Source organism: Brachyhypopomus gauderio, unplaced genomic scaffold (genome assembly GCF_052324685.1).
Source record: "Brachyhypopomus gauderio isolate BG-103 unplaced genomic scaffold, BGAUD_0.2 sc209, whole genome shotgun sequence".
Taxonomy (NCBI): domain Eukaryota; kingdom Metazoa; phylum Chordata; class Actinopteri; order Gymnotiformes; family Hypopomidae; genus Brachyhypopomus; species Brachyhypopomus gauderio.
This window is the reverse complement of record NW_027507030.1, coordinates 117,726-142,500: the sequence shown is the minus strand read 5'-3', so window position 1 is coordinate 142,500 and position 24,775 is coordinate 117,726. Positions and strand designations below refer to the sequence as shown.

Genomic DNA, 24,775 nt, shown 5'->3' with positions numbered 1-24,775 from the left:
GTGTCACAGGACTAGCATTCTGCAAAAGCTCTGAAGGACATGGAGACTTTTGCCCTGAGACGTCTACACATCAGGTTACTGCACCTGGCTGCCAGTAATGCATGACTGATGCTAACTGCCGTTTGTTTTCTCTCCACCCTTCCTCTTCATGCTCCTCTTCCTCTCTGGAACCGTGACCTGTCGTTGGCTCCATGTGAACCGTGACCCTGACGCTTCCATCATGGCTACCTGATGCCCTTAACCCCTGTGATCCTGCACCAGCAGTGAGAAGAGGCACACCCTGACCCCACCCCTTCTGACCCCACCCGACCTGCTCTGACCTGACCCCACCCAGGCTTCTCCACCGCCTCTCTCTCCTTTATTCCTTCCACCTCTTCTTCCTCCTTTGGAGTCACTTATGCCTACCCCTGCCACACCCACCAAGGCTACATGCCCCACCCACAAATCCCACAAGGTCCACTATCTCCCTCCATTTGTTTCTTAGAATATATCTGGTTGTATCTGGAAAAAAAATTACTAAACTTAGACCATGAAAGCCACACCCCTTGAAGTCTTGAAGACCAGGCCCTGGATAAATGAGCAACACATTCCTTCCCTGCTGTCTCTCCCTGTCTGCTGCCCCCCCCCCCACCTAAAGCCCCCTGGGGTTCTTCTCTCCACCTCCCTCCACCTCTGACCGACTCTCTTCTCTGTAGCATCAGAGCTCTCAGACCAGCTCCCCTCTGCTCCCCGCTGGCCTCCCCAGGAGAGGGCGCCCTCCTCTCTCAGCACCCGCAGGGCTCCGCCCACTGGCCCGTCAGGCTCCAAGGCACTGCTGGTTCCCTGCACCATCCAGATCCACATCCATCCAGGCTCGTACCACAGCAGTGCAGTGACTCATCCCTGCCCTCTCTCACCCCCCGCCCTCCTCCTGCCCTTGACCAATTGCAGGCCCGTGCTTGACATGGACAGAATTGAGGCCCCACCCCCATCTGCCCCAGCAACCAATAGAGAGTGAGGAGCATGGAGAAGTAAACTGCAGCTGTATAAGAGTCAGCTTTGTACATGTAACTGACTTTAAAGGCAGAAAGCACACACACACACACACACACACACATCCACACAAGCACACGCAGTCACACCCACACACACGTTTCCAGCATTACAGGTCCTCTCTACACGCATTTGGATCCTCCAGAACCACCCAGCCGACCTGCTCCTCCCCCAGACAGAGAGCCCGCGGATGGGCTCGGACGCCCACTCCTCTCCCTGCCACCTCCGCCGTGCCACCGGGCTGGAGAACCAGCATGGACGCCGGGCCAGGGGACTGACACCAAACCCACACCCCTCCTCTTCTGTCAGACCTCCGAGGACAGACACACGGAGGCGTCCAGTAGATTCTCACTCAGTGTAATAGATAGACTGTAAAAATAATAATAATCCGAGTAACTCCTTGTAGAGTTGCAACGATGGAAGACAGTAGCGATGTAATCTTGTCAGTGTGTGTTCAGATCTCCATCAGTTATATAAATAATTCCAATGACCAAATGTGAAAAAAAAAAAACAGCAAATACAAATGTTAATCAGCCTTTTCAGACTGGGACACAGTTCCTTGGGTAGTAAGAGCACACTTAAGGGAAACCGCTTGAAAATGGTGCTATTATCCTAGTGACATTTTAAACAGATGTTTAGAGAAACTCCATGTTCTATAGTGGTATATGCCTTAATCCAGCACACGCCCGTCTCCTTCAGACCCCCCCACGCACACGCACGCGCAGTTGTTTGTCATGTCACCATGCTTCTTGTTACACGGTTGCCACGGCAACATGGATCGTGGGAGGCACGAGACTGAGGGGAGGGGGGGGTGCTTACGGTTGGCCTATAAAAGAGCCGCTGGTCAGATATGCGCCTTAAGGACACTCGTTAGCCCAAATGTCTGGTGAGGCATGTTTACCGCGTGATCGCAACACTTGAAAGCACAAACAGGAAGTCGAAAAGATGCATAGACATGCCAAAAAAACCCAAAACATAATAAAAGACCTTCTCAGCTGAGAAGTTATTTTTGGATAGTAACAAGTAAGAAAGTAAGATTATTTCTGACAGGCGGTTTACCTTGGGATTGCCTCATTCCGACGCTTTCGGGTTTATTGGGGGGTGGGGGTTTTAGTCAATGGGGATATCTGCGCTTCAAGCTCGTGCGTACCGACGGTGTTTCATTTTGAGATCATCATAATAATGGAAGGGATCAACTTTAGTTACTTCGAGCCTGGCGTTCGTGTTAAGGGTGGACGTTGTTCATTTGTGTGTTTTCCGGCTTTGACGTCTTTCGGCTGCTTGATCTCTGTGCACGTTTGTTTGGCCCGCCGATCATTGTACGCTTAAACGTAGTTAAAACACGTGCGCACTGGAGCGTCTCTCCAAACGTGCCAAACCCATTACGCAGCATCTTTAACCCGGAGGGACGGACGGCGAGTGCGAGAGAAACAGGAGGAAGCCTGCGTGGACTCTTCCGTCGACTAACAGAAGGAATTTCAGATGTGTTTGTCTTGGCACGTGAATGTAAATTGGTGTGTGTGTGTGTGTGTGTGTGTGTGTGTGTGTCGGAGGAGGAGGAGAGATTAGCGCGTGCATGTGGTGTCTTGCCGCTAATTCGGCGGGATGGTCTGGGCTAGAGAGAGCACGAGGGTCCGGCTTTGGCTGTATCACAAACGGGATCAGCTTCAGAAGACCCGTGACCGGTCTGCACGAGCTTTCGTGCTCTTACCGTTTGTAGAAAAGCGAAAAGAAACGCGCGTCCTGCTCCGAGGTCTTAAAGTGTCGCGTGTCGTGCACAGTCCGAGAGCGCGCGCGCACAGGCCATTGCAGGCTGCGTAGACCGCAGGGTGTCAGTGACCCGGTTTACCTGCTGCGTTTGTGCCTACGTTAATGGTCCCGCGTGCTGCTCATTCGCTGCCGTTTATTTGTTGCGTTGCACTGTTGCTTCTGAGACACACTAGCTTTGTTTTGAGCTTGTGGTGGGGACGTGTGCGCATATGTGCTTGTGTGTGCATATAAAATTAGTCCTATTGAGTTTCTGTATGAATTGATCGCTTTAAGTTTACATAGGTCAAATGACCGCTGACCTGACCAAAGAAAATTCCAACCCCAGATCGACTTAAGTATATTCTCTTAATACCGGCTTGCCAAGCGGCCTGCAGGGCGCATATTTGGCAAAATAATTCAAGAAATATTGGTATTCGTGCAGGACTGACCCCAACCCAAAACGCCACGCCCTAATCCCCATCCCTGGAGGCAAGTGAACGTGTTCTTAATCACTAAAGAGTTGTAAGTAGGGTGAGAGAAAAATCAGTGGTCATACTGACGGAGACTTCGTGTAGAGTTCAGGCAGAAAGCGAGTGTGTGCACAGAGGCTTGGTGTTCCAGACCCGGCTCAGTCTTGGAATAAATCCTGCCACCTGCATTAAGAGCCCGAAAGCTATTATTATTTTGAGTACAAAAATTAAATTCCATATAAAATGTATATCCTCAATATAGATTTTGGAACATATGGACAGTATATTGCAGTATATTCGACTTCAATAGAATATGGGAGCACAAAGTATATTGTACAAAGCGATATTTGTGTATAAAATTCATAAGGGGCAGTAACATTGTCACTAAAAACCAACGATGCAAGGCTTTGGGTTGTCATCTTTTTTGTTTTTTATTATCTGAGATTAATTTGTACAGTTTTTTTTCTTTTTTGTAATTCTTAGGAAATATACATCATACTAGTTAATTATTTATTCATGAGAAAAACATTTTATATATTGAGTTGAATATATATTTACCTAAATGTACAGAACAGATCATATGTAATATAGAGTTGGTATGATTTTAGATTGTGTGATTAGCAGTTTTGTTAATAAGGAGTTTATATTAGTTCTTAGATTTGAAATGTTGGATGAATCTGAGACTTTTAGGTCTAGGCTATCTAACCGACCTGCCAAGTTTGTCTGAACACACGATTATTCTAACTGTGAGACTGTTTTTGCCCAAATCTGTCTTGTACTCTGAGGACAACTGCTCATTTATGCATTTTCTGAGAAATTGTGTAAACACAACGAGAATCTTAAATTGCATGTGTGCGTCCCCTGGTGGCAGAGAGTGGTACTGCAATGTCCTCCCGATTTCTTTATTCTCGTGTACTGTATCGTACGGATAATTGAACAGGTATTTACGGGTTGGGGAAACAGATGCTTTAGTGTTGCTACATAAAAGCATAAGGTGGTGGGAACATAAAAGCTCTTAAGAGAGTACTGAAATCAAAAGAGATTTGGTGATAAGGTTGAAGGTTTCCGCTACAAGACAATATGTCTGGTGTCCAAGACATAACTGGTACATTGGTGCCAGGATTGGAAGCACATCTTTATGAACTGATCTATGGGAGACTGGTTTCTGTAGATGATCTGAACTAAACCATGTCCCTTTTTAGAAGGCTTTTACCTGATTGTGTGGATGTTTGGAATCAAGGCATCAGACAACAGAATTATGGACAAAAATAGTAGAAGTCAATAAAATGTAAATATAAAGCATCATTCTTAGAGTTACAGAAAAATGTTATGTCTGGAAAAAATGTTTTATCAAAAAAGATGGAGTTCTAAGGTATATATATTAAAAATAGCAATGCATGTATATTCTAAATGCAGTCGCACGGTGCCGTCGTCTACATGTTTTATCAAATAATTTAAAAAAATATCTTAGAGAGACTAGAGAAGGGTACAGACATTTAAGGTTTACACCTGTAGAATTAAAGTAGGACAAATCTGACTTTTGTACATCAGATATTTGTGTGGCACGGGCACGTCCAGTCTTTCTGTAATCTGTGGTGATGTGGTGATCAGATTTGATTGACAGGTGCTGAGTGTCTATTTCAGAGTGATTCCGCCCATTGAACTCACCTCTGCCACCGACCCACCAATCGCAGTTCGATCCTTGCTAACCCACCAATCGTGGTGCGACCCCTACTGCCCATAGCGTGCCCCTCCCATCTCTAGAGTAGTGTCATATACAAAAATATAGATCTCTATATAAATAAGATATAAATGTATAAAATAGAGATGCCTATACTGAAGAAAAAAGAAACTAATTTATCAGTGTGGATGCCAATGGAGATTTGGTGAGAAATGTGACTCCCATCATCCCTGCTAGAGGACTGTGAGAGCTGAACTCTTTTGTATATATTTGATTTGCTGTGATTGTGTGTCTAATAAACTACAGCTCTCTTCTTCATCATCAGCAGCTATTTATTGCCAAAATGACTGCATCAGTTAACACGTCTTAATTTCTTCATGTTTTTTTAATGTTGTGAAAATCACCAACAATATTTAAAAGCAATGTTTTTGTACAAATACTTCGGTATTAAAACCAAAAGGCCCAGTAATAAAGTAAAAAATGACAACATACTGGTGCACAACCAGTACAACAACCAGTGTATGCAGGATAGTTTTAAAAGATTGCCAAGTGATATTACAAAACACTGATAATATTTATGAGCAAGTGCATGGTGTGGATTTGTTAGTGTGCTTTGTGTATTTTCTCATGGATTTGTACCACCTCAGGTAGGTGTGTGTTTGTGAAGGTATGCCTGCAGTCTACATATGGATTTCATATAAGCACAATAAGAGATAACACTGGTTTATGAGAATGTGTGGACAGTCCTGTTCTGCATGTATGAATGTGAACTTTGAACTCTTAGTTTTCTTGTCGCTGAGCTGGTCTTCGGCCATCTGCCCTCCTGTATGGTGAATTTCTCAAGTCTGATTAAACAACAAGAGAAAGCATAGGCACTTTACACTTCACAGTATATATAATACACTACTCTGTGCACAGAATATATGCTACACAATTCTACTATGCATATATACTACACTATTATACTATGCATGCACAGTATATATACTACACTTATGTATGCATATGATATATACTATACAATAAGTGTTAGAACATCAGACTTTTACCTAGCAAGTTTTATAGAAGATTATAGAAGTTAATGAATAGTGGCCCAGTAATGAAGTGGTGCTCTTCTTGAAGGGTTTAGGCCCCCTGTGTGACTGTGTGGGAGGTGCTGGAGGGCCCCCTGGTGGCTGTACCTGTAATGATGCCCTCGATGGCTCCATCTGTGACCTGTGGCTTCACCTGCCTCTTCTTCAGCTCTGCTATCAGATCCATCTGAGGCATCTTGGGCATCATGGGACCCTAATAAAGGTCAGATGAGGAAAGGGCCAAATGTCAAAGGTTATGCCAAATCAAACCAATTTACACCAAGTTCTCTTCCCACTCTGTCTATGTGAGGAATTGAAAATGCAGGCAAGAGGTAGAGGAGAAAGGCTAGGAGGTGTTCTTCAGACCTTCTGCGGTGTGGCATCTTTCTTCTTGGGTGAGAGGGCAGGCTGCTCCTCAGAACTCTCCTGCTTCCTCTTCTGCTCATTCTCCTGTTCCGCTTGCTGTCAAGGCCGCAGACAAACGAATGACAACATTTTACTATCACACCCACTCAATGTCAACAACATTTCTAGCCATCATTCCTTTCTTGAAATTCATCGTTAAAATGTTTACACATTTACACCTAGTGTAAAGGGAAAACAACAGATGCTCATTTCAGTGTTTATGGCCTTGTGAACTGAAAACAGTTTGTCCTTTGAAACATTTCAGTGCTACAGCAGTGATCAGTAGTGTAAGGAAAGGGACTCGGTCACCTTGTAGGCTTTAATGAATCTGCAAAAGAGCGGGAAGAACATAGAAGGCTGGGTAGTCTTTGGGTTCTCGCCAAAATACTCCACGACTGAAGAGTACGCCTCCTGGTGGAGTGGAGGGGAAATGACAGGGAACACAACCATGTGAATATTACAGTGAACATGTAAACTTGTTTAAATAACCGTGTGTGTGTGTGTGCGCACTCTGACCTGTGCTGCCTTGCCGTCTTTCACTAGGGACTCTAGCACGTCACTGTTAACCTTAACAAACTCTTTCAGCGCTGGGATGTCGTCCTGCACCAGGAACTCTTTCTTTGTTCCCTCCATCCCTCGCTCCAAGGCCCGCACGTCCTGCAACACGCTGTCCAGAGACACTGACACAGATCGAGAGAGATGGGGACAGGCAGAGAGAGAGAGAGAGAGAGAGAGATACATTTACCACCCAGGTTATTTCTCAGCTTGCCATGCTGTAGGTTATCATGGTTCACTCTGAGGGGTTCCTGTTCATGGACGGTCTGGTGACCTCCCTGCTCACACACAGCTCCTCAGTTTGTGTATGTGTGTGTGTGTGTGTGTGCTAACCCAGTCCGGCCTTGTCCACGAAGCGCAGTTCTGTGTGGAAGTTGGCCAGCTCCGGGTACTTCTCCCGCACCATGTTCACTATGAAGTTCAGCAGGGTCTGTGAGCGGTCCGTGGACTTGGTATCCAGCAGCTGCGAGAGACGGAGGAAGAGAGAGCAAGCGGGACATTAGTTCCCTCTCCAGGAGAGGCGCGAAGACAGCGAGCCACTCCAGCAGGGTGGAGGAGGGTCGCCGGCGTGGAGCTGACCAACTGCTTAGCACCACCCACCAGATCCAGGCTCTGCAGACGGAAGCCGTGGGCTGCTCCTCTCTTACTGCTGTTCATGTAGTTTCCAAAAGCCAAGATGATCTGAGGGAGAGAAAGAGAGAGAGAGAGATGTACACACACATCCTCAAGCCAAGCCCGTGTCTGGGGGCGGAGTTGATGAAGGCTTTTTTGATGCTTCCCCAATAGGTGTATTCATGTGACAGACAGGCGCATCAGCCACTCACCTCTAACATTTTCTTCAGCTTTGTGGAAGACTTGAGGGACATGGAGGCTGCGATGATGGAGTTCAGTTGCTTTGGTGAGAGTGAGAAGAAAAAAGCAGTGTTAACACACACACACACATACACACACACACACACACACACACACACACACAGCGGGACTGGTTCTGGCATTGTCGCCCGCCCGGGCCCACTAACCGGCTGCAGACGTTTGATGCTTTCGGGGAAGTTGCCCATGAAGGTGAGGGTGCTGATCCGTTGCGCCAGCCGCGGGATCTTGCCAAAGCGCATGACGAAGCGGTCCTCCTGGGCTAGGTCCTCCAGGGGGCGCCCTTCCTTCTCGTAGTTCTGAAGCAGCTTCAGCTCATAATCGGACGGGATGAAACGCTCCAGGAGCTCCAGGAAGTCCAGGCTCAGAGCCTGCTGGTTGTACCTGAGAGACCGACACGTTGAGATGTGAGCTTCACCGTCAAACCACGCAGAAACATTAAAGCAAAGCGCTCTGTGCCAGCTGGAGACATGTTACTCTCCATGTTACTCTGTTGTATTTCTCGAGGGGCAGCACCTCACTAGTGTTTGACATCTGAGTTTACATTTACAGGGTTTGGTGCTCTTGCTCAGAAGGGCTTTACCTGCTGTAACATGATCAGGTGCTTCAAACCTATTGAGGTGCTTTAGTAGGGAAATCTACAACTGGATGGACAATGGTTCCTCCACTACAAGGAACCTAAGGCGGGGTCATTGTAAGCTCCTCCCATGTGGAGCCCTGATTGATTGACAGCGCACGTACGTTTGGATGGCGGTGCAGATGTCGTCGGGACTCATGCCGGCCTTGCGCAGAGTGATGGCCAGGTTCTTGGCCTTGTTTGCTTCCAGGATGGAGACCTTGACGGGGGCTTTACTGGCCTTCACCTTCAGCTTGGACAGGTCAGTGGAGGCGCCCTGAGCCTTCGTCTTGAACTGCTCTGCGAAGGCGTCCATATTCAGCTCCTGTGGTGCGAGACACAGACGCATCAAACGTGCACGTCTGACTACGAATGCTTGATAAACTGTGATGTGTTGCTTAGGGATTGGAATTTTATCATAGCAAAAAACTTTTCACATTAAAAAACAGCACTGAACTGAGAGACGGAAAGAGACAGAACGGCAGGTGTGAAACCAACTGACTGATGGGAATAGGAAGAAAGGTGAAGAATGCAACAGCGTTTGTGAAGGAAACATTGATGATCAGCAGATCTGTGTGCAGTTTGTGTCTAGTGTCTCGTTTGTGTGTCAGGTCGGTCTTGTCTGTGTGTCAGGTCTATCTTGTCTGTGTGTCAGGTTTGTCTTGTCTACTGTTGTTGTGTCACATCTGCTGTTGGAGTGTCAGGTCTGTCTGCTGTTTGTGTATGGGGTCCGACTGTCTGCTGTTTGTGTGTGGGGTTTGTCTGCCGTTTGTGTATGGGGTCCGGCTGTCTGCTGTTTGTGTGTGGGGTCTGTCTGTCTGCTGTTTGTGTGTGGGGTCCGTCTGTCTGCTGTTTGTGTGTAGGGTCTGTCTGCTGATTGTGTGTGGGCTCTGTCTGTCTGCTGTTTGTGTGTGGGGTCTGTCTGTCTGCAGTTTGTGTGTGGGGTCTGTCTGCTGTTTGTGTGTGGGGTCTATCTGCTGTTTGTGTGTGGGGTCTGTCTGCTGTTTGTGTGTGGGGTCTTTCTGCTGTTTGTGTGTGGGGTCTGTCTGCTGTTTGTGTGTGGGGTCTATCTGCTGTTTGTGTGTGGGGTCTTTCTGCTGTTTGTGTGTGGGGTCTGTCTGCTGTTTGTGTGTGGGGTCTGTCTGTCTGCTGTTTGTGTGTGGGGTCTGTCTGTCTGCTGTTTGTGTGTGGGGTCTGTCTGTCTGTCTGCTGATTGGGGTCTGTCTGTCTGTCTGCTGATTGTGTGTGGGGTCTGTCTGCTGTTTGTGTGGGGTCTGTCTGTCTGCTGTTTGTGTGTGGGGTCTGTCTGTCTGCTGATTGTGTGTGGGGTCTATCTGCTGTTTGTGTGTGGGGTCTGTCTGCTGTTTGTGTGTGGGGTCTATCTGCTGTTTGTGTGTGGGGTCTATCTGCTGTTTGTGTGTGGGGTCTGTCTGCAGTTTGTGTGTGGGGTCTATCTGCTGTTTGTGTGTGGGGTCTGTCTGCTGTTTGTGTGTGGGGTCTGTCTGCTGATTGTGTGTGGGGTCTTTCTGCTGTTTGTGTGTGGGGTCTGTCTGCTGATTGTGTGTGGGGTCTGTCTGCTGATTGTGTGTGGGGTCTGTCTGCTGTTTGTGTGTGGGGTCTGTCTGCTGTTTGTGTGTGGGGTCTGTCTGCTGATTGTGTGTGGGGTCTGTCTGCTGATTGTGTGTGGGGTCTGTCTGCTGTTTGTGTGTGGGGTCTGACTACGAATGCTTGATAAACTGTGATGTGTTGCTTAGGGATCGGAATTTTATCATAGCAAAAAACTTTTCACATTAAAAAACAGCACTGAACTGAGAGACGGAAAGAGACAGAACGGCAGGTGTGAAACCAACTGACTGATGGGAATAGGAAGAAAGGTGAAGAATGCAACAGTGTTTGTGAAGGAAACATTGATGATCAGCAGATCTGTGTGCAGTTTGTGTCTAGTGTCTCGTTTGTGTGTCAGGTCTGTCTTGTCTGTGTGTCAGGTCTGTGTGTCAGGTCTGTCTTGTCTGTGTGTCAGGTCTGTCTTGTCTGTGTGTCAGGTCTATCTTGTCTGTGTGTCAGGTTTGTCTTGTCTACTGTTGTGTCACATCTGCTGTTGGAGTGTCAGGTCTGTCTGCCGTTTGTGTATGGGGTCCGACTGTCTGCTGTTTGTGTGTGGGGTCTGTCTGCCGTTTGTGTATGGGGTCCGACTGTCTGCTGTTTGTGTGTGGGGTCTGTCTGTCTGCAGTTTGTGTGTGGGGTCTGTCTGTCTGCAGTTTGTGTGTGGAGTCTGTCTGCTGTTTGTGTGTGGGGTCTGTCTGCTGTTTGTGTGTGGGGTCTGTCTATCTGCTGTTTTTGTGTGGGGTCTGTCTGTCTGCTGATTGTGTGTGGGGTCTATCTGCTGTTTGTGTGTGGGGTCTGTCTGCAGTTTGTGTGTGGGGTCTGTCTGCAGTTTGTGTGTGGGGTCTATCTGCTGTTTGTGGGTGGGGTCTGTCTGCTGTTTGTGTGTGGGGTCTGTCTGCTGATTGTGTGTGGGGTCTTTCTGCTGTTTGTGTGTGGGGTCTGTCTGCTGTTTGTGTGTGGGGTCTGTCTGCTGTTTGTGTGTGGGGTCTTTCTGCTGTTTGTGTGTGGGGTCTGTCTGCTGTTTGTGTGTGGGGTCTATCTGCTGTTTGTGTGTGGGGTCTGTCTGCTGATTGTGTGTGGGGTCTATCTGCAGTTTGTGTGTGGGGTCTATCTGCTGTTTGTGTGTGGGGTCTGTCTGCTGTTTGTGTGTGGGGTCTTTCTGCTGTTTGTGTGTGGGGTCTGTCTGCTGATTGTGTGTGGGGTCTTTCTGCTGTTTGTGTGTGGGGTCTTTCTGCTGTTTGTGTGTGGGGTCTGTCAGCTGATTGTGTGTGGGGTCTATCTGCTGATTGTGTGTGGGGTCTGTCTGCTGTTTGTGTGTGGGGTCTGTCTGCTGATTGTGTGTGGGGTCTGTCTGCTGTTTGTGTGTGGGGTCTGTCTGCTGTTTGTGTGTGGGGTCTATCTGCTGTTTGTGTGTGGGGTCTGTCTGCAGTTTGTGTGTGGGGTCTATCTGCTGTTTGTGTGTGGGGTCTGTCTGCTGTTTGTGTGTGGGGTCTTTCTGCTGTTTGTGTGTGGGGTCTGTCTGCTGATTGTGTGTGGGGTCTTTCTGCTGTTTGTGTGTGGGGTCTTTCTGCTGTTTGTGTGTGGGGTCTATCTGCTGTTTGTGTGTGGGGTCTTTCTGCTGTTTGTGTGTGGGGTCTATCTGCTGTTTGTGTGTGGGGTCTGTCTGCTGTTTGTGTGTGGGGTCTGTCTGCTGTTTGTGTGTGGGGTCTGTCTGCTGATTGTGTGTGGGGTCTATCTGCTGATTGTGTGTGGGGTCTGTCTGCTGTTTGTGTGTGGGGTCTGTCTGTGCTGATTGTGCAGGGCCGTCGCCAGAACATATACAGTGAGGGGGCGTCAGAAAATTTCGGGGGGGGGGGGCGAACGTAAGTTGTTGAGCGGGGGGGGGGGGGGTTGCGTGTAACGATTTTCGAGCGGCCGAGGGGGTACCATGTAGGGATTGTTGTAAAATAAATGGGTCTTATTTTTTACATTGAGGGGGCGGGACACCTCGCCTGAGGGGGCGACGCCCCCATTCGCCCCCCCGTGGTGCCGGCCCTGTGATTGTGTGTGGGGTCCGTCTGTCTGCTGTTTGTGTGTGGGGTCTGTCTGTCTGCTGTTTGTGTGTGGGGTCTGTCTGTCTGCTGATTGTGTGTGGGGCCTGTCTGTCTGCTGATTGTGTGTGGGGTCTGTCTGTCTGTCTGCTGATTGTGTGTGGGGTCTGTCTGCTGTTTGTGTGTGGGGTCTGTCTGCTGTTTGTGTGTGGGGTCTGTCTGTCTGCTGATTGTGTGTGGGGTCTGTCTGTCTGCTGATTGTGTGTGGGGTCTGTCTGTCTGCTGTTTGTGTGTGGGGTCTGTCTGTCTGTCTGCTGATTGTGTGTGGGGTCTGTCTGCTATTTGTGTGTGGGGTCTGTCTGTCTGCTGATTGTGTGTGGGGTCTGTCTGCTGATTGTGTGTGGGGTCTATCTGCTGATTGTGTGTGGGGTCTATCTGCTGATTGTGTGTGGGGTCCGTCTGTCTGCTGATTTTGTGTGGGGTCTATCTGCTGATTGTGTGTGGGTTCTTACCCCTAACAGCTGCTCGTCATCCAGCTCACTGAACACTGTGCCCTCCACCTGGTTTGGCTTGAGCGCCTGCCAGTTTAGCTGGGGCATACGATACTTGGTCTGGATGGCCTGGCGCTTTTTAACACCTGTGAGAGAAACACATCAACTCTTCTGTGACTCTGTGTGTGTGTGTGTGTGTGTGTGTGTGTGTGTGTGTGTGTGTGTGTGTGTGTGTGTGTGTGTGTGTGATATCACTGTCTTTGGTTATATGCCTGTACCTGTTTCAGCATTTAGAGCAGGAGGTCCTGGTGGAGGAGGTGGTCCATTCGTGGGAGGGGGTGGGGGAGGAGGTGGCGGGGCTCCACCCATGGATGGGATAGGAGGAGGGGGAGGGGGAGGAGGTGGAGGGGGAGGTGGAGGTGGGGCATGACCAGGAGGTGGAGCTTCTGTGCATGGTTCACTAGATCCAGGTAGAGGAGGAGGAGGAGGAGGAGGAGGAGGGGGAGGTGGAGCTGGAGAGCTCGCTGCTTGATTGGCAGGTCTGGAGTCTGTTAAAGTTTTAATAATTGTAATTTTTAATCAATTAAGATTGTTAGGTATCATGACTCTAAACCGCATCTCTCACTGTAAATGTGCTGATGTATTTTCTTATTTTAAATCACAGAATTCTCAAATAAACCAGAAATACAAGAAATACAAAAAATATAAAAATACAAAAGATAACAAACACAAGAATAAACAGAAAGGACACAACCGGGCTACGGGGCTGATTTACCAGTACATAAAAACCTGACTCCAGTCAAACTACCTGTTTCAGTCACGGGTGGGGGACCCGGGACCGTCTGCACTATGGTGACGGGGACGACTTGGATGTCTAGAGAGCCGGACGCGGTCCTCTCCAGACGGAGTAGACCTTTCTCCTGCAGCTCCCTGAGTTTCCCCTCCAGCCTGGCACTTCTGCGCTCCTGCTCTCTCTCCTGGGCCTCCTCGCTGTCTCGGCGCGGCACCATGCGCTCTCTCTCCTTCTCTCTCTCCTTCTCTCTCTCCTTCTCTCTCTCCCTCGCAATCTCACGCTCACGTTCCCGCTGCTGCAGGACGCTGACCTGAGTGCAGGACTCACGCAAGCTCTCCTGATGAGAGAGAGAGAGAGAGAGAGAGAGAGAGAGACAATGAGAATTATAGAGAGAGATGATGACAGACAGTCAGAGAGAGAGACAGATATTCAGTGACAGTCAAAGAGAGAGAGACAGGAATGCAGTGACAGTCAGAGAGAGAGAGACAGGTATGCAGTAACGGTCAGAGAGAGAGAGAGAGTAATTCAGTGACAGTCAGAGAGAGAGAGCGGGCGAGAGAGCAGTACCTTCAGCAGAGCCGCCTCTTTAGTGGCCTGCATGAGCTGCTGCTCCAGCTCAACCACTTTCTCCATCGTTCCATTCTCATACTCCTGAAGCTTAGCACTCAGCTACACACACACACACACACACACACACACACACACACACACACACAATTAAACTCTACATGAAACAGAAATTCTAACCAAACATGAAATACATAAGACGAATAAAAATGTTTGAACTTTAGTCTTTCCAACGTTACTTTTTTCTCTGCAGCTCTGACCAATGACAGACAATAGAAAACAATGCATAGTGTGCAATGTGCATATTTTTTAATAGCATTAAAGCATTTCAGGACACTGCATATAACAGTTTGTTTGTCTGTGTGAGAATGCTTGTGTATGTACACATGGGCTTTAGTGTATGTGTCTTATATATGTAGATGTGTGCAGATGTGTGTGTAGGTACACTGTAATGTGTGTGCAGGTGTGTGTGTAGGTACACTGTAATGTGTGTGCAGGTGTGTGTGCAGGTGTGTGTGCAGGTGTGTGTGCAGGTGTGTGTGTAGGTACACTGTAATGTGTGTGCAGGTGTGTGTGTAGGTACACTGTAATGTGTGTGCAGGTGTGTGTGCAGGTGTGTGTGCAGGTGTGTGTGTAGGTACACTGTAATGTGTGTGCAGGTGTGTGTGCAGGTGTGTGTGCAGGTGTGTGTGGTGGTACCTGCGTGTTGGTCTCCTGTAACTCCTCCACGTGTTCCAGGATTCCTCCTTTGTTCTCCGCGTCCTCCAGCAGAGCGCCCACGTCAAACACGTTGTCTAGATACGCCTGGATCTGGACCTGCAACTTCTCACTCTCCGTCAGCTTTAGGTTCTGAGAGCACACACATACACACACAAACACACACATACACATAAACATGTACACAAATATGCACACGCATTCACGCATGCAAACACATAAACTTTGATTGATTGATTGATTGATTGATTGATATACACACACTAGACACTAGAAACACATATCCTTGTTCCTACACTCCCTGGTCACTGCAGGGGCTGGTTTGACTGTATAATATATACATATATATATATATATATATATATATATATATATATATATATATATATATATATATATATATATATATATATATATACACTGTCATATATATATATATATATATATATATAGCTGTCTGGCTATTATTCTATTATTTGGCTGTAGACTTTCTTAACGACCATACCAGGAACACCTGTGTAAAATGGCATTGAGCCATACACTGTAACTAGAAGCACACTGATGCCAACACTACTCTAGGGGTGTTGACGGGCTGTACCTCTAGGTATTGATCCAGGCCCAGCTGGGTGAACTCATACTGAAGGTGCACTCTAAAATTCATGTTCTCCACAGAGTGAACTACGATGTTGATAAACTGCATACAGGCGACCTGCACACACACAGAGAGAGAGAGAGAGAGAGAGAGAGAGAGAGAGAGAAGAAGAGAACTTTATTACCTGTTCATTAGAAGTGGATGAGAATGGCCAGAATAGCCACTGGAATGTAAGAATAGTCAAGGAAGCATTGAACAGTTAGCTGTTTCATAGAGCCACTTCATAGATATGAATCACGTCATTAAAATGAAATTATTCATTACATAGTGGTCATAATGAAAGGAAATGACTGTTGTAATGGGCCGGATCATGGCGTAACCGTAAGGGTGAATGAGCACAGTCAGCCCTGTGTTGGATGAACGGTAGCAGTGTTTGGACTACACCTGAGCATGTGGTTAGGAGGAGCAATGGACTCACCATGAAGTCAATGCTGCTGTCATCGCTGGCGAAGTACTCCATTAGCTTTTCAAACCTGTTCTTCTCTCCACTCACCTGCAGGGGGCAGCAAACAGCCAGAGCGCTTAATGCAACTCTGCATGTGTTTTTCTCTACTATGCAATTTGGGAAACACCAGTGAATTTGAAAATTTAAGGGTTACAATTGCACTAAGACAGCGGATGGCATGACCAGGGTGGTGTGCAACCTCACACTAATAGGAAGATCACACACACGCAGGATGTTACACAAGCAGAGACGTTGAGTGGAAGGAAGATTGAGAAACTCTCTATAAGGATGTAAGTGTGTTTGTCTGTGTGTGTGTGTGTGTGTGTGTGTGTGTGTATATTCATACTTCTTTAAAGTTGTCGAAAGCTGAAATAATGATGTCATGTCCACCTCGTACGAGACACACGGCTGCCAACAGCTCCAACACTAAAGCTTTAGTTCTGAAATCAGGCAGAACGGTTTTTAATATCCAGCATGCAAATCTAACAGTAACAGTTACATTTTAAAAAGCCTTACAACAGACTCCCTCTCTCTCTCTCTCTCTCTCTCTCTCTCTCTCTCTCTCTCACACACACACACACACACACATTCAAACAGTCAAAATGTAGTGATACTATATGCAAATCTCATAGAGATATTAGAGTTGTTCTAGAACACACACACACTATGTTACCTGGGGTTCCTGTTATTGAGACTGAGCGTAATTTCATTGACACAGCGAGGATGACTCATCACTAAGTTGAATCCAGACTGTCCAACACAGAAATATAAATATATTCACCCAGCTCCTTTATCTTGTTCATTTGTGTGTAGGTGTGTGTGTGTGTGTATATACCATGTACCTGGTAATTCATTATGGCACGCAGACACATAATGCAGACATGGACATCATCTCTTTGAGTAGCCAAGCGAGTGCTTCTCTGAGACCTCCTGGTCAGGTGGTTCAGCCTGATACAGGAGAGACAGTAATAAGGCCACCACCAATGAAACAAGCAAACTTCAGTAGAAGCATTTAAAAAATACTTCAACTTCAACAGCTAGAACCCCTCTAACCTCTCTAAGTTTAGCTTAGATGGAGATGCACTATGATTCATCTCACACACCGATTCCCCATAGTCAGGGTACTGCTAAAACACCATTTTGCTAAAACAGCAACATTCAACCCCATTCGTATCCAGTGGTCTCGATGTGTCCAGGGGGCGGAGTCACCCACCGCACGGTGAAGGCCCGCCTCGCCCTGTCTATGCTGCGGGTCGGGGAGTGGCTGGTGTTTTTGGTCAGGTCTTCCACCGACACCTCTGAGAACTTCCGGCTTTCTGTCACTGATCCTCCATTCTCCACGGACTCCACCTCAAACCTGCAGCACACAGTAAGTGTCATTGGTACTGCATAGCATGGCTTTTACGTGTTGCTGTAGTAACAAGGGTTTCAGCTTTGCAGTGCTACTATTAATGCAAAAGCGGCACAGATACAGAATGAGACTGAAAATAGCACCATGAACCTACGGGGTGTCACTCTGAGCGTAGGACAGATACTCCACCAACACATTCAGACCCTGATTCTCCTCACTCAAAAACTCCTGTGCCCATCTGGATAGAGGTAGATAGATGAGAGAGAGGGGGGAAGAAGGAGAGAGAGAGAGAGAGAGAGAGAGAGAGAGAGAGAGAGAGAGAGAGAGAGAGAGAGAACACAGAGAGTAAGAATAACTCCTCTTATTATTCTCTCAGCGATGAGCAGAAGAGCATCATCATCCTCATCATCATCATCATCATCATCATCATGAACATGGTGCTTCACCCGATGTGATTGGTTCTTAGGGAGATCTCCAGCTCTCTGAGCACCTGAGTGGACTCCTGAACCCGCCTCTTGAACTGTGGAGCAGAGACCAGACGCAGGTCCAATCACTGGTTTATCAGAGATGACATCGATGTGTAAAAACTGCTTGTGTCCACTACGAAGTGAGATATTCTGTCTGAAAGACTTCCTGGGGGAGGGGACAGAGAGGGCGGAAGACAGAGAAGGTAAAGAGGAACACACACTGAGGGAATGAGAGAGAGAGACAGTGGAGACACAGAGAGACAGTGGAGATACACTGAGGGAATAGTGGGGAGAAACAGTGGAGACACACAGACAGTGGAGATACAGAGAGAGACAGTGGAGATACACAGAGAGACACTGGAGATATACAGAGAGACAGTGGAGATATACAGAGAGACAGTGGAGATACATAGAGAGACACTGGAGATATACAGAGAGACAGTGGAGATACACAGAGAGACACTGGAGATATACAGAGAGACAGTGGAGATACATAGAGAGACACTGGAGATATACAGAGAGACACTGGAGATACACAGAGAGACACTGGAGATATACAGAGAGACAGTGGAGATACACTGACCCGGCGCGTCACTCCTCCTTGGTCCTGGTAGAAACTTCGGATCTTATTCAGATATGCTGATGGAGGATTCTTCACCTGGAAACGCTCCTACCAGACACAGAGATGGATGGATGGATGGATGGATGGGTGGATGGATGGATGGATGGATGGATGGATGGATGGATGGATGGATAGACTAATGCATGTATGAATGGATGGATGGATAAATGAATACATGTTTTTATGCATTTGTGCATTTATTGGACAGAGAATTTTTTTAAATCTTGTAGTTAAATATAAGATGGATCATCTGCTCCTCCAGGAGTAAAGCCTTTTAACAGCCCAGAGAAACAAAGCGCAGAAAACACTAAAAGCAGGACTTTAGGAAGCAGAATGTTAGGAAGCAGTGGGCCCAAACTCAGTATAAGTACCATATAACCATGCCCAAAACAAAACAAGAATCTCAACCCTTTTGTTTGCCTCTGGTGAAGGTTCCTGTTTCACCAGTGGAGCAAAGTGACAGAAAAGTTAATTGAATGGTAGCAGTAATTTAGCATCTAGCTGTATCAACTCTGAGAGAGAGAGAGAGAGAGAGAGAGAGAGAGAGAGAGAGAGAGAGAGAGAGAGAGAGTGTGGTGTGTGTGTGTATGTGAGAGAGAGAGAGAGAGAGTGTGTGTGTGAGAGTGTGTGTGTGTGTGTGTGAGAGAGAGAGAGAGAGAGAGAGAGAGACAGATATTCAGTGACAGTCAGAGAGAGAGAGAGAGTGCAACACAGCTGTGGGGACTTTGGGCTCCATTGCTATGACAACTTGTACCCACAATACAAAAATGCTCAGCTTGCGGTTGCCATAGAGATGTAAATATTAACACAGGAAGTGTGTAGTAGTGTGGTGTCACCTCTTCGACCCCTTCAGGGTAACAGTAACATCTCCACGGCTGCTTGGCAGCTCTGTGCAGCTAAACTCCCACCCAGCACCGAAAGCGTAAGGAGTCACTACCACAGTCCAGTGTCACGCTCGCCCCCTCGCTCTCTGTCACGCAACGTCTTCCCCTCGGACTGCGGCTGAGGTCCGCGGGGCACGTTGCTGTTTGGCTTGGTTTCTGCTCAGGCTGTGGGAGGTGTCTCAGAAGGAACGGTGCTCATTTCTGAAGGGGCTCTGTGCTACATTCACTTCCTTTAACCTTCACACTTCTCCTTCGTGCCCCGCGCTTCATGTGAACGAACTGACAGTGGGCAGTGTAAAAAACAGCTTGGTCGGGCTGAATGTTGACTCTTCTCTCAAACCTTCTGAAACAGAAACACTACAATTCCCAGGGTCCATCTGGACACCTTGTTTAATCACATTGGAGGCATTGGTGGCAGTCTGAAACCTACGACGAAATACAGGAAGGCGACTGATGGAAAACTCAGTGTGTGGACTCAAAACCGAGACAATGACTTCATCTTCCACTCAGTTCTGCTCTACACGAACTGCTGAAAGCTCACACACTGATATAATCGTTAACGCTAAATTATAATAAATCTGAAAAAATGGATCTGCATCTCTGGGGCTTTCTGGTGCTCCTACGGTGTTATTTATGAGTAATGTTACAATCAATGTGAGCAAGAAGAAAAGTGAGATTGCCAACTGATGTTAGTGATGTTGCTTTGAAGGACAGTCACAGCCCTTGACAGGCTTTCCCATCCTGGACACGTGTGGCAGTATGACCACCAGGAGCTGAAGGAGTCACGCAAGCATAAATGAGAAAGCAGGAAACACACCAACGTGGAGCAGAAGATGAGTTCCATTGTATAAATGAAGTAGATTTGGGTTTAGTCATGCGGTGCATCAAAACGATGTTTCTCCACACAGACACTCAACCTGCTCCAGGGAGCCACTGGACGTAATGGTTTGGTTCAGGTGTTTCGGGGCAGGGCGAAAATGTGCTCATGAGGTCTGGGTTGAGAAACGCTGCATTAGAGGATCACCAAGCCTTTTTCGTTTGCATTTGTATGTGAAATGTCGCAGTTATTTACTTGATCAGACCAGTCCCCAGATCAGACTTTAGGTCTTTGTTCTGTAGAATTCCATTGTGACTTACCTGATCACAGACCAGTTCCCATTTCTTCTCATTGTCATACTGACTCAAGAGCATCATCTTATCTGGGGGCAGGTTCATCGAGTTCTGGAGAAAAAGAGGGGAGGGGACACTGTTGAAACCAAAAATTATTCTCACTGTAGTCTTAAGCTCAACTTACTTGTCAGAAACACTGCTCAAATGATACTGTTTCAACCACCTTACAGTAACCTCTGTGAGCTGGTATTGTTGTGTAGTCGACCTTGGGCCAGCTATGAAGCACTTCCTAAATAACTTCTGCATGACCATGATTTGCATCCATAGTACCAAAAAAAAGTCTTGTAGGGCATTAACACGCCTGAGCAACTATATTTACATACATCCATCAGGCAGGCTGACATGGAACAAAATCACAGCTGTGTCTGCTGCAATCATACCACGGCAACACAGGTCAGAGGTCAAAGGAACTGCTGTGCTGGAGATGGTCTGCCAACCTTATCACATGCAGCCAACATTGGCCATGTACTTCAATACTGGACTTAAGGGGTCTGAAAAAGTGTGCAGGGCAGAACGTGGAGGACAGTCTGTACAGTCTGTACAGTCTGCAGTAATACAGCCATGCATGTTTCCGCCCGGTTGGTCATATACTACAGCTATCAAACACACTGAACACAAAACAAATTAAAAACACTTTAATTAGGCATTCACTTCTATAGAAATAATGTCAAATATCTGACAGCTCTACCCTAGTCTACCAATTTTAACAAATTTAACAAAATGACCTAGTTTACCTGCATAAAATTTTCCATTTCACCTTAAATCTCTTTTTTTAATCTTGTTCTGGCATTTAAGGTAACTGCTGTGTTGTGGTTGAATTACTGGAGCATCTTGCTAGCAAATGTCCTTCCCCCACAAGTCCTGCCTTGAAGCCAGAATATCTAAGATGTATTAATATACGGTGTGTGTAAAGAATAAGACGCAGACACAGCTTATTGTCCGTGTAAACTCTAAAACACAGTTCAGTGAATACTGCACGTGTAAAGTACACAACACACATTCACTGTAGCCGATACAGTATTTGCACTACAGTGATGACCACACAACGGTCAGAGCCCCAGGCGCTAAATGAACAGGTTCCTCAGTGTACTTCACGGCCTCGCTGTTGGTGAGAAACAGCACTGGCTGAACAGGAACACGCTTTATTTCTGATGCTGCTCGAAAGCTGTGGCGAGCTGCTTCTACTAGAAGTGTGGTCACAACATATGGAAACCCCTGACAAACTTCAGCTCCACCAAGAGTCGAAAATATGGCCAACTGGTGTTTTTGATGTAACAAAATGAACTGACAGCAGATCGAGATTTAAATAATGAAAGAAACTAATGGCTACTGAACCATTTCTAGTATTAAGTAGGCTACTAGTATTCAGTGTAATTTCAGGTATCAGTATTTTTCCAAATCCTCCTAGAAAGGGCAAAACTACAAAGTCAGTAAGTCAAGGAGTGAAAATGCCTGTTGTATAAATGTTTTTCCTGCAGGGTTCCCTCATAACTGTCGTACTAGCGCAAGTGTAACTGAACTTCCATCTCTACTTGACGTATGACATGAAAGCAAATGGTGATTCATGTCCAAAGACGACTAGGTAATTGGGGTATTTATTACCACTAAATTACAGTAAACCCGTAGGCTACATCTTGCCTTAAAACAGTTTCGCTATTGTTTGTTTTATATTGAGTATGTTTAAAACGATCATAAGGGTGTAACGTAACGCTCGAAAAGGTGTAGCCCTGCTTGTTTCCTTCAGGCGTCTGCGGCTTCCGGTCGGACACACTGTTTTACACCAGTCTATAGTGACATGACGCCTTATATGTATGTATCACACTCAGGACGAATACATAATCCAGTGTGGTTCAGTAATAAACGACCACCCGTTATTAAAACTTTATTTTGTACTTTTAGTGTAGTTATGTCATAAAATGAAATAAATAAACTAGTTTACTTTATCAGACAGAAAATAACTCATGTCAGCATTTACGTATGCTAATTTGGGACCAGGTGATGTCACTGGAAGAAAATGCTGCAAACCAAGACTTGTGAGCAAACCACTCATATCTTCCAAGGACATCTGAACCACATGCCAAGTCATTATGGTGCTGACACACACGCACATGCATGGGTGCACGCACACGCACACGCACAAACGTTTCACCAAATCAACTGTGGGGCTTAATGGTTTACTCTGTTTACCTCAATTCAGGACGTTTTCATATTTAAATGACATATATACATGTATTGCAGTAACATACCAAACTGATATACAGAGTAGCAATGTCATCTGAAAATAACACAGAGAAAAATCATTTGTGGATAAACAATGTAGATAAAAATCTACCCGGGCAGAACTAGATGAACAAGAATAACTAGAAATCCTGAATGAAGAATAGTTTTAATGGGGGTGGGGGAGTGACTTATATAAATTGATCTAGTCTCTCGCTTTCTCTCTCTCTCTCTCTCTCTCTCTCTCTGTGTACATAAAAAATATTCTTCTGAGTTTTATGTAGATTTGTAGATTTATGTAGTGTAATTCATTATTTTTCTTTTTTCTCTCTCTCCTTCTTTTTATTGTATATTTGTATACCCATGTCTCTCACCACAAGAATGCACATACGTCCTAGCATAGTGCAAATGACAAATGACAAATAAACTGTCTCTCTTTCTCTCTCTCTCTCTCTCTCTCTCTCCCTCCCTCCCTCCCTCCCTCCCTCTGATACTTGCAAACACCCACCCATGCACCCGTGCAGCCGTTTCTGCAGATGTAGCTGGGTGTGTCTCATCAGGAAATGGTGAGGGGAGCATTTCTGTATGCATCTCTCACCTCTTTAACACACACACTCACACCTTTGCCACCTGAAAGCCTCAGTAGCACAATGGTTAGGGTGATAGGAATTAGGACTTAGAAAGAGGAAGTAATGTCAGATCATCATGCTGTCACATTCTTTAGCACACATTTCTGAGAGGCTGACAACATACAACACATATTTTCAGTGGAGCTTGTCTGTCTGTCTGCCTGTCTGTGGTTCAATATGAGTCAGTCAAGACTGAGTTGGAGGAGGTCTTCTGCTGAGGACACGTAATCTGACTTAAACTCCATAAAAAAAACTTGTTTTCAAAATATATGTTTGCTCGTGTGGTCTTGTGACTCCTCTTAACACTGCTGACCAGTTTGTCATGTGTGCCATGCTGCTTTAAATCTATTAGTAAGCAGCACTTTCCTCTTACTCAACTGCCTTGACCAAAACAAAGAGGACAACATTCCACTGGCAAGAAACCTGATGGCATTTTACCAACCTCAGTGTCAGATTTGCCAATCAAGTCCCTGAATAAAACGCTTTCATGTCTTAAAAAAGAAACAGAAAGAGTGCTGTTGTTCCACAGAACCACATTAGCACACAACATCCTACACAAACAGAGAAGCACTGGTGCCCAACACTATAGTTCTGGAAATCTTTACATTGTTTGGTTTTTGTAGACTTCTTTAGTGAACATTCTTATAAGTGAATCCTGCACCGTTTTCATGTGCATGTGTACGTTAGGAGGTGTACACCTAAATTCATAGAAATCACTCACCAAAACCACGCTGAAACGTTCCTCCAGCTCCTCCTCGGGGGGCATGGGCAGTTTGGGAGGGGCCGTCTTCCTCTTTGGTGTGCCCAGATTAGAGACCCCCCCACCCGCTGCATGGCGCTCAGCGCCCTCATGTTCAATGCCACCTGCCACGTTACCCATCACAATTTTCCGTAGGAATTCCAGGGTCCCAGACTCCCAACGACAATGTTCACTGACAAATCCCAAATTCTGGCCAGCCCTGGTCAGCAGATTGCGTTCAATCCAGCCACCCCTTGCTGAAGTTGAATGTCTCCACAGTGTTACCAGTCAGTCAGGGCCAGAAGGACAAGCATCTCTTTGATGAGATGCTGACACGTACAGCAAAAGTCAAGAAGTTCCACCACAACTACAAGCAGTACGGAAATCTGAAGGTTTTGTAATCTTGTGTAATCCAAATTTGGGAAAAAACAATGTGTGATATGAGAAGCAAAAATATAAAAAATCTGTCTAAATAATAGTAATAAAAAATCCTGTGTTGAGGTATCTCCTCACAATTTCAAATGGAGGGAACCCACAGAGAAACACAGAAACCTATGCCTGGTAAAAGGAGAACCAGAAATACCACTTACAATGCTAATTCACCATCAAAAAACAATAGAAGTCCTTCAGGCAAATCAAATGTTTCAGCTCCTTGAGCTCCACACTGTGAGCAAATGTAGAACATCTAGACGTTAGGCCTCTGCCTGCTCATCTTCTGCTGAAATGAAGATCTTCTGCTCATCTTCTGCTGGCAAGTTCAGAAACAGCTTCATTTTTGTTGGACATTCATCTAGTGATCAAGAGCTCCAGAGACTCTTGTGGGAACAAACCCCAAATAATCAAGGTACCTGATTGAATGTGTCTGTTACTTGAACAACTGTGAAACAGTGACAGAAGTGACTGATGCATGGGGAGGAAACCACAGCAAAAAAAAGCAGAAGCAGC

At 46.3% G+C, this 24,775-nt stretch overlaps 2 protein-coding genes across 20 annotated transcripts in view; one reads left to right on the top strand and one right to left on the bottom strand.

The window, feature by feature from the left end:
- srcin1a (SRC kinase signaling inhibitor 1a) overlaps nucleotides 1–2,006 on the top strand; it is a 53,758-nt gene extending 51,752 nt beyond the window's left edge. For 17 of the 19 annotated variants that reach the window (XM_076995486.1, XM_076995478.1, XM_076995487.1 and 14 more), the window contains one exon: nucleotides 262–2,006. In XM_076995486.1, the coding sequence (XP_076851601.1) occupies nucleotides 262–267 (6 nt within the window). In that variant the 3' untranslated portion in view covers nucleotides 268–2,006. The remainder of the gene's footprint in view (nucleotides 1–261) is intronic. The other 2 variants (XM_076995480.1, XM_076995493.1) reach the window with 1 other exon arrangement.
- Nucleotides 2,007–5,298: 3,292 nt separating this feature from the next.
- On the bottom strand, nucleotides 5,299–24,730 carry fmnl1a (formin-like 1a). Its single transcript, XM_076995499.1, has 26 exons — nucleotides 23,813–24,730; nucleotides 20,213–20,296; nucleotides 18,153–18,239; nucleotides 17,549–17,622; nucleotides 17,257–17,340; nucleotides 16,965–17,108; nucleotides 16,594–16,699; nucleotides 16,425–16,501; nucleotides 16,098–16,191; nucleotides 15,725–15,799; nucleotides 15,253–15,363; nucleotides 14,637–14,786; nucleotides 13,938–14,039; nucleotides 13,386–13,707; nucleotides 12,856–13,125; nucleotides 12,599–12,723; nucleotides 8,577–8,776; nucleotides 7,985–8,219; nucleotides 7,790–7,858; nucleotides 7,566–7,646; nucleotides 7,299–7,428; nucleotides 6,927–7,090; nucleotides 6,720–6,821; nucleotides 6,372–6,467; nucleotides 6,114–6,219; nucleotides 5,299–5,777 (listed from the first exon to the last, which is right to left on the bottom strand). Exons 1-26 carry the CDS (start codon nucleotides 23,969–23,971, stop codon nucleotides 5,713–5,715), a joined length of 3,312 nt encoding a protein of 1,103 aa, XP_076851614.1. The 5' UTR covers nucleotides 23,972–24,730; the 3' UTR covers nucleotides 5,299–5,712.
- Between the last annotated feature and the right edge of the window lie 45 nt (nucleotides 24,731–24,775).

What these genes read in the sequence shown, in the direction of transcription:
- fmnl1a (XM_076995499.1), bottom strand. Translation starts at nt 23,971, where the DNA reads ATGGGTAACGTGGCAGGTGGCATTGAACATGAGGGCGCTGAGCGCCAT. An exon ending in ACAGCAGCATTGACTTCATG is followed by an intron (nt 15,364 to 15,724) that starts GTGAGTCCATTG and finishes GTGTGTGTGCAG; the next exon opens with GTCGCCTGTATGCAGTTTAT. An exon ending in AAGAGGCGGCTCTGCTGAAG is followed by an intron (nt 13,708 to 13,937) that starts GTACTGCTCTCT and finishes CTCTCTCATCAG; the next exon opens with GAGAGCTTGCGTGAGTCCTG.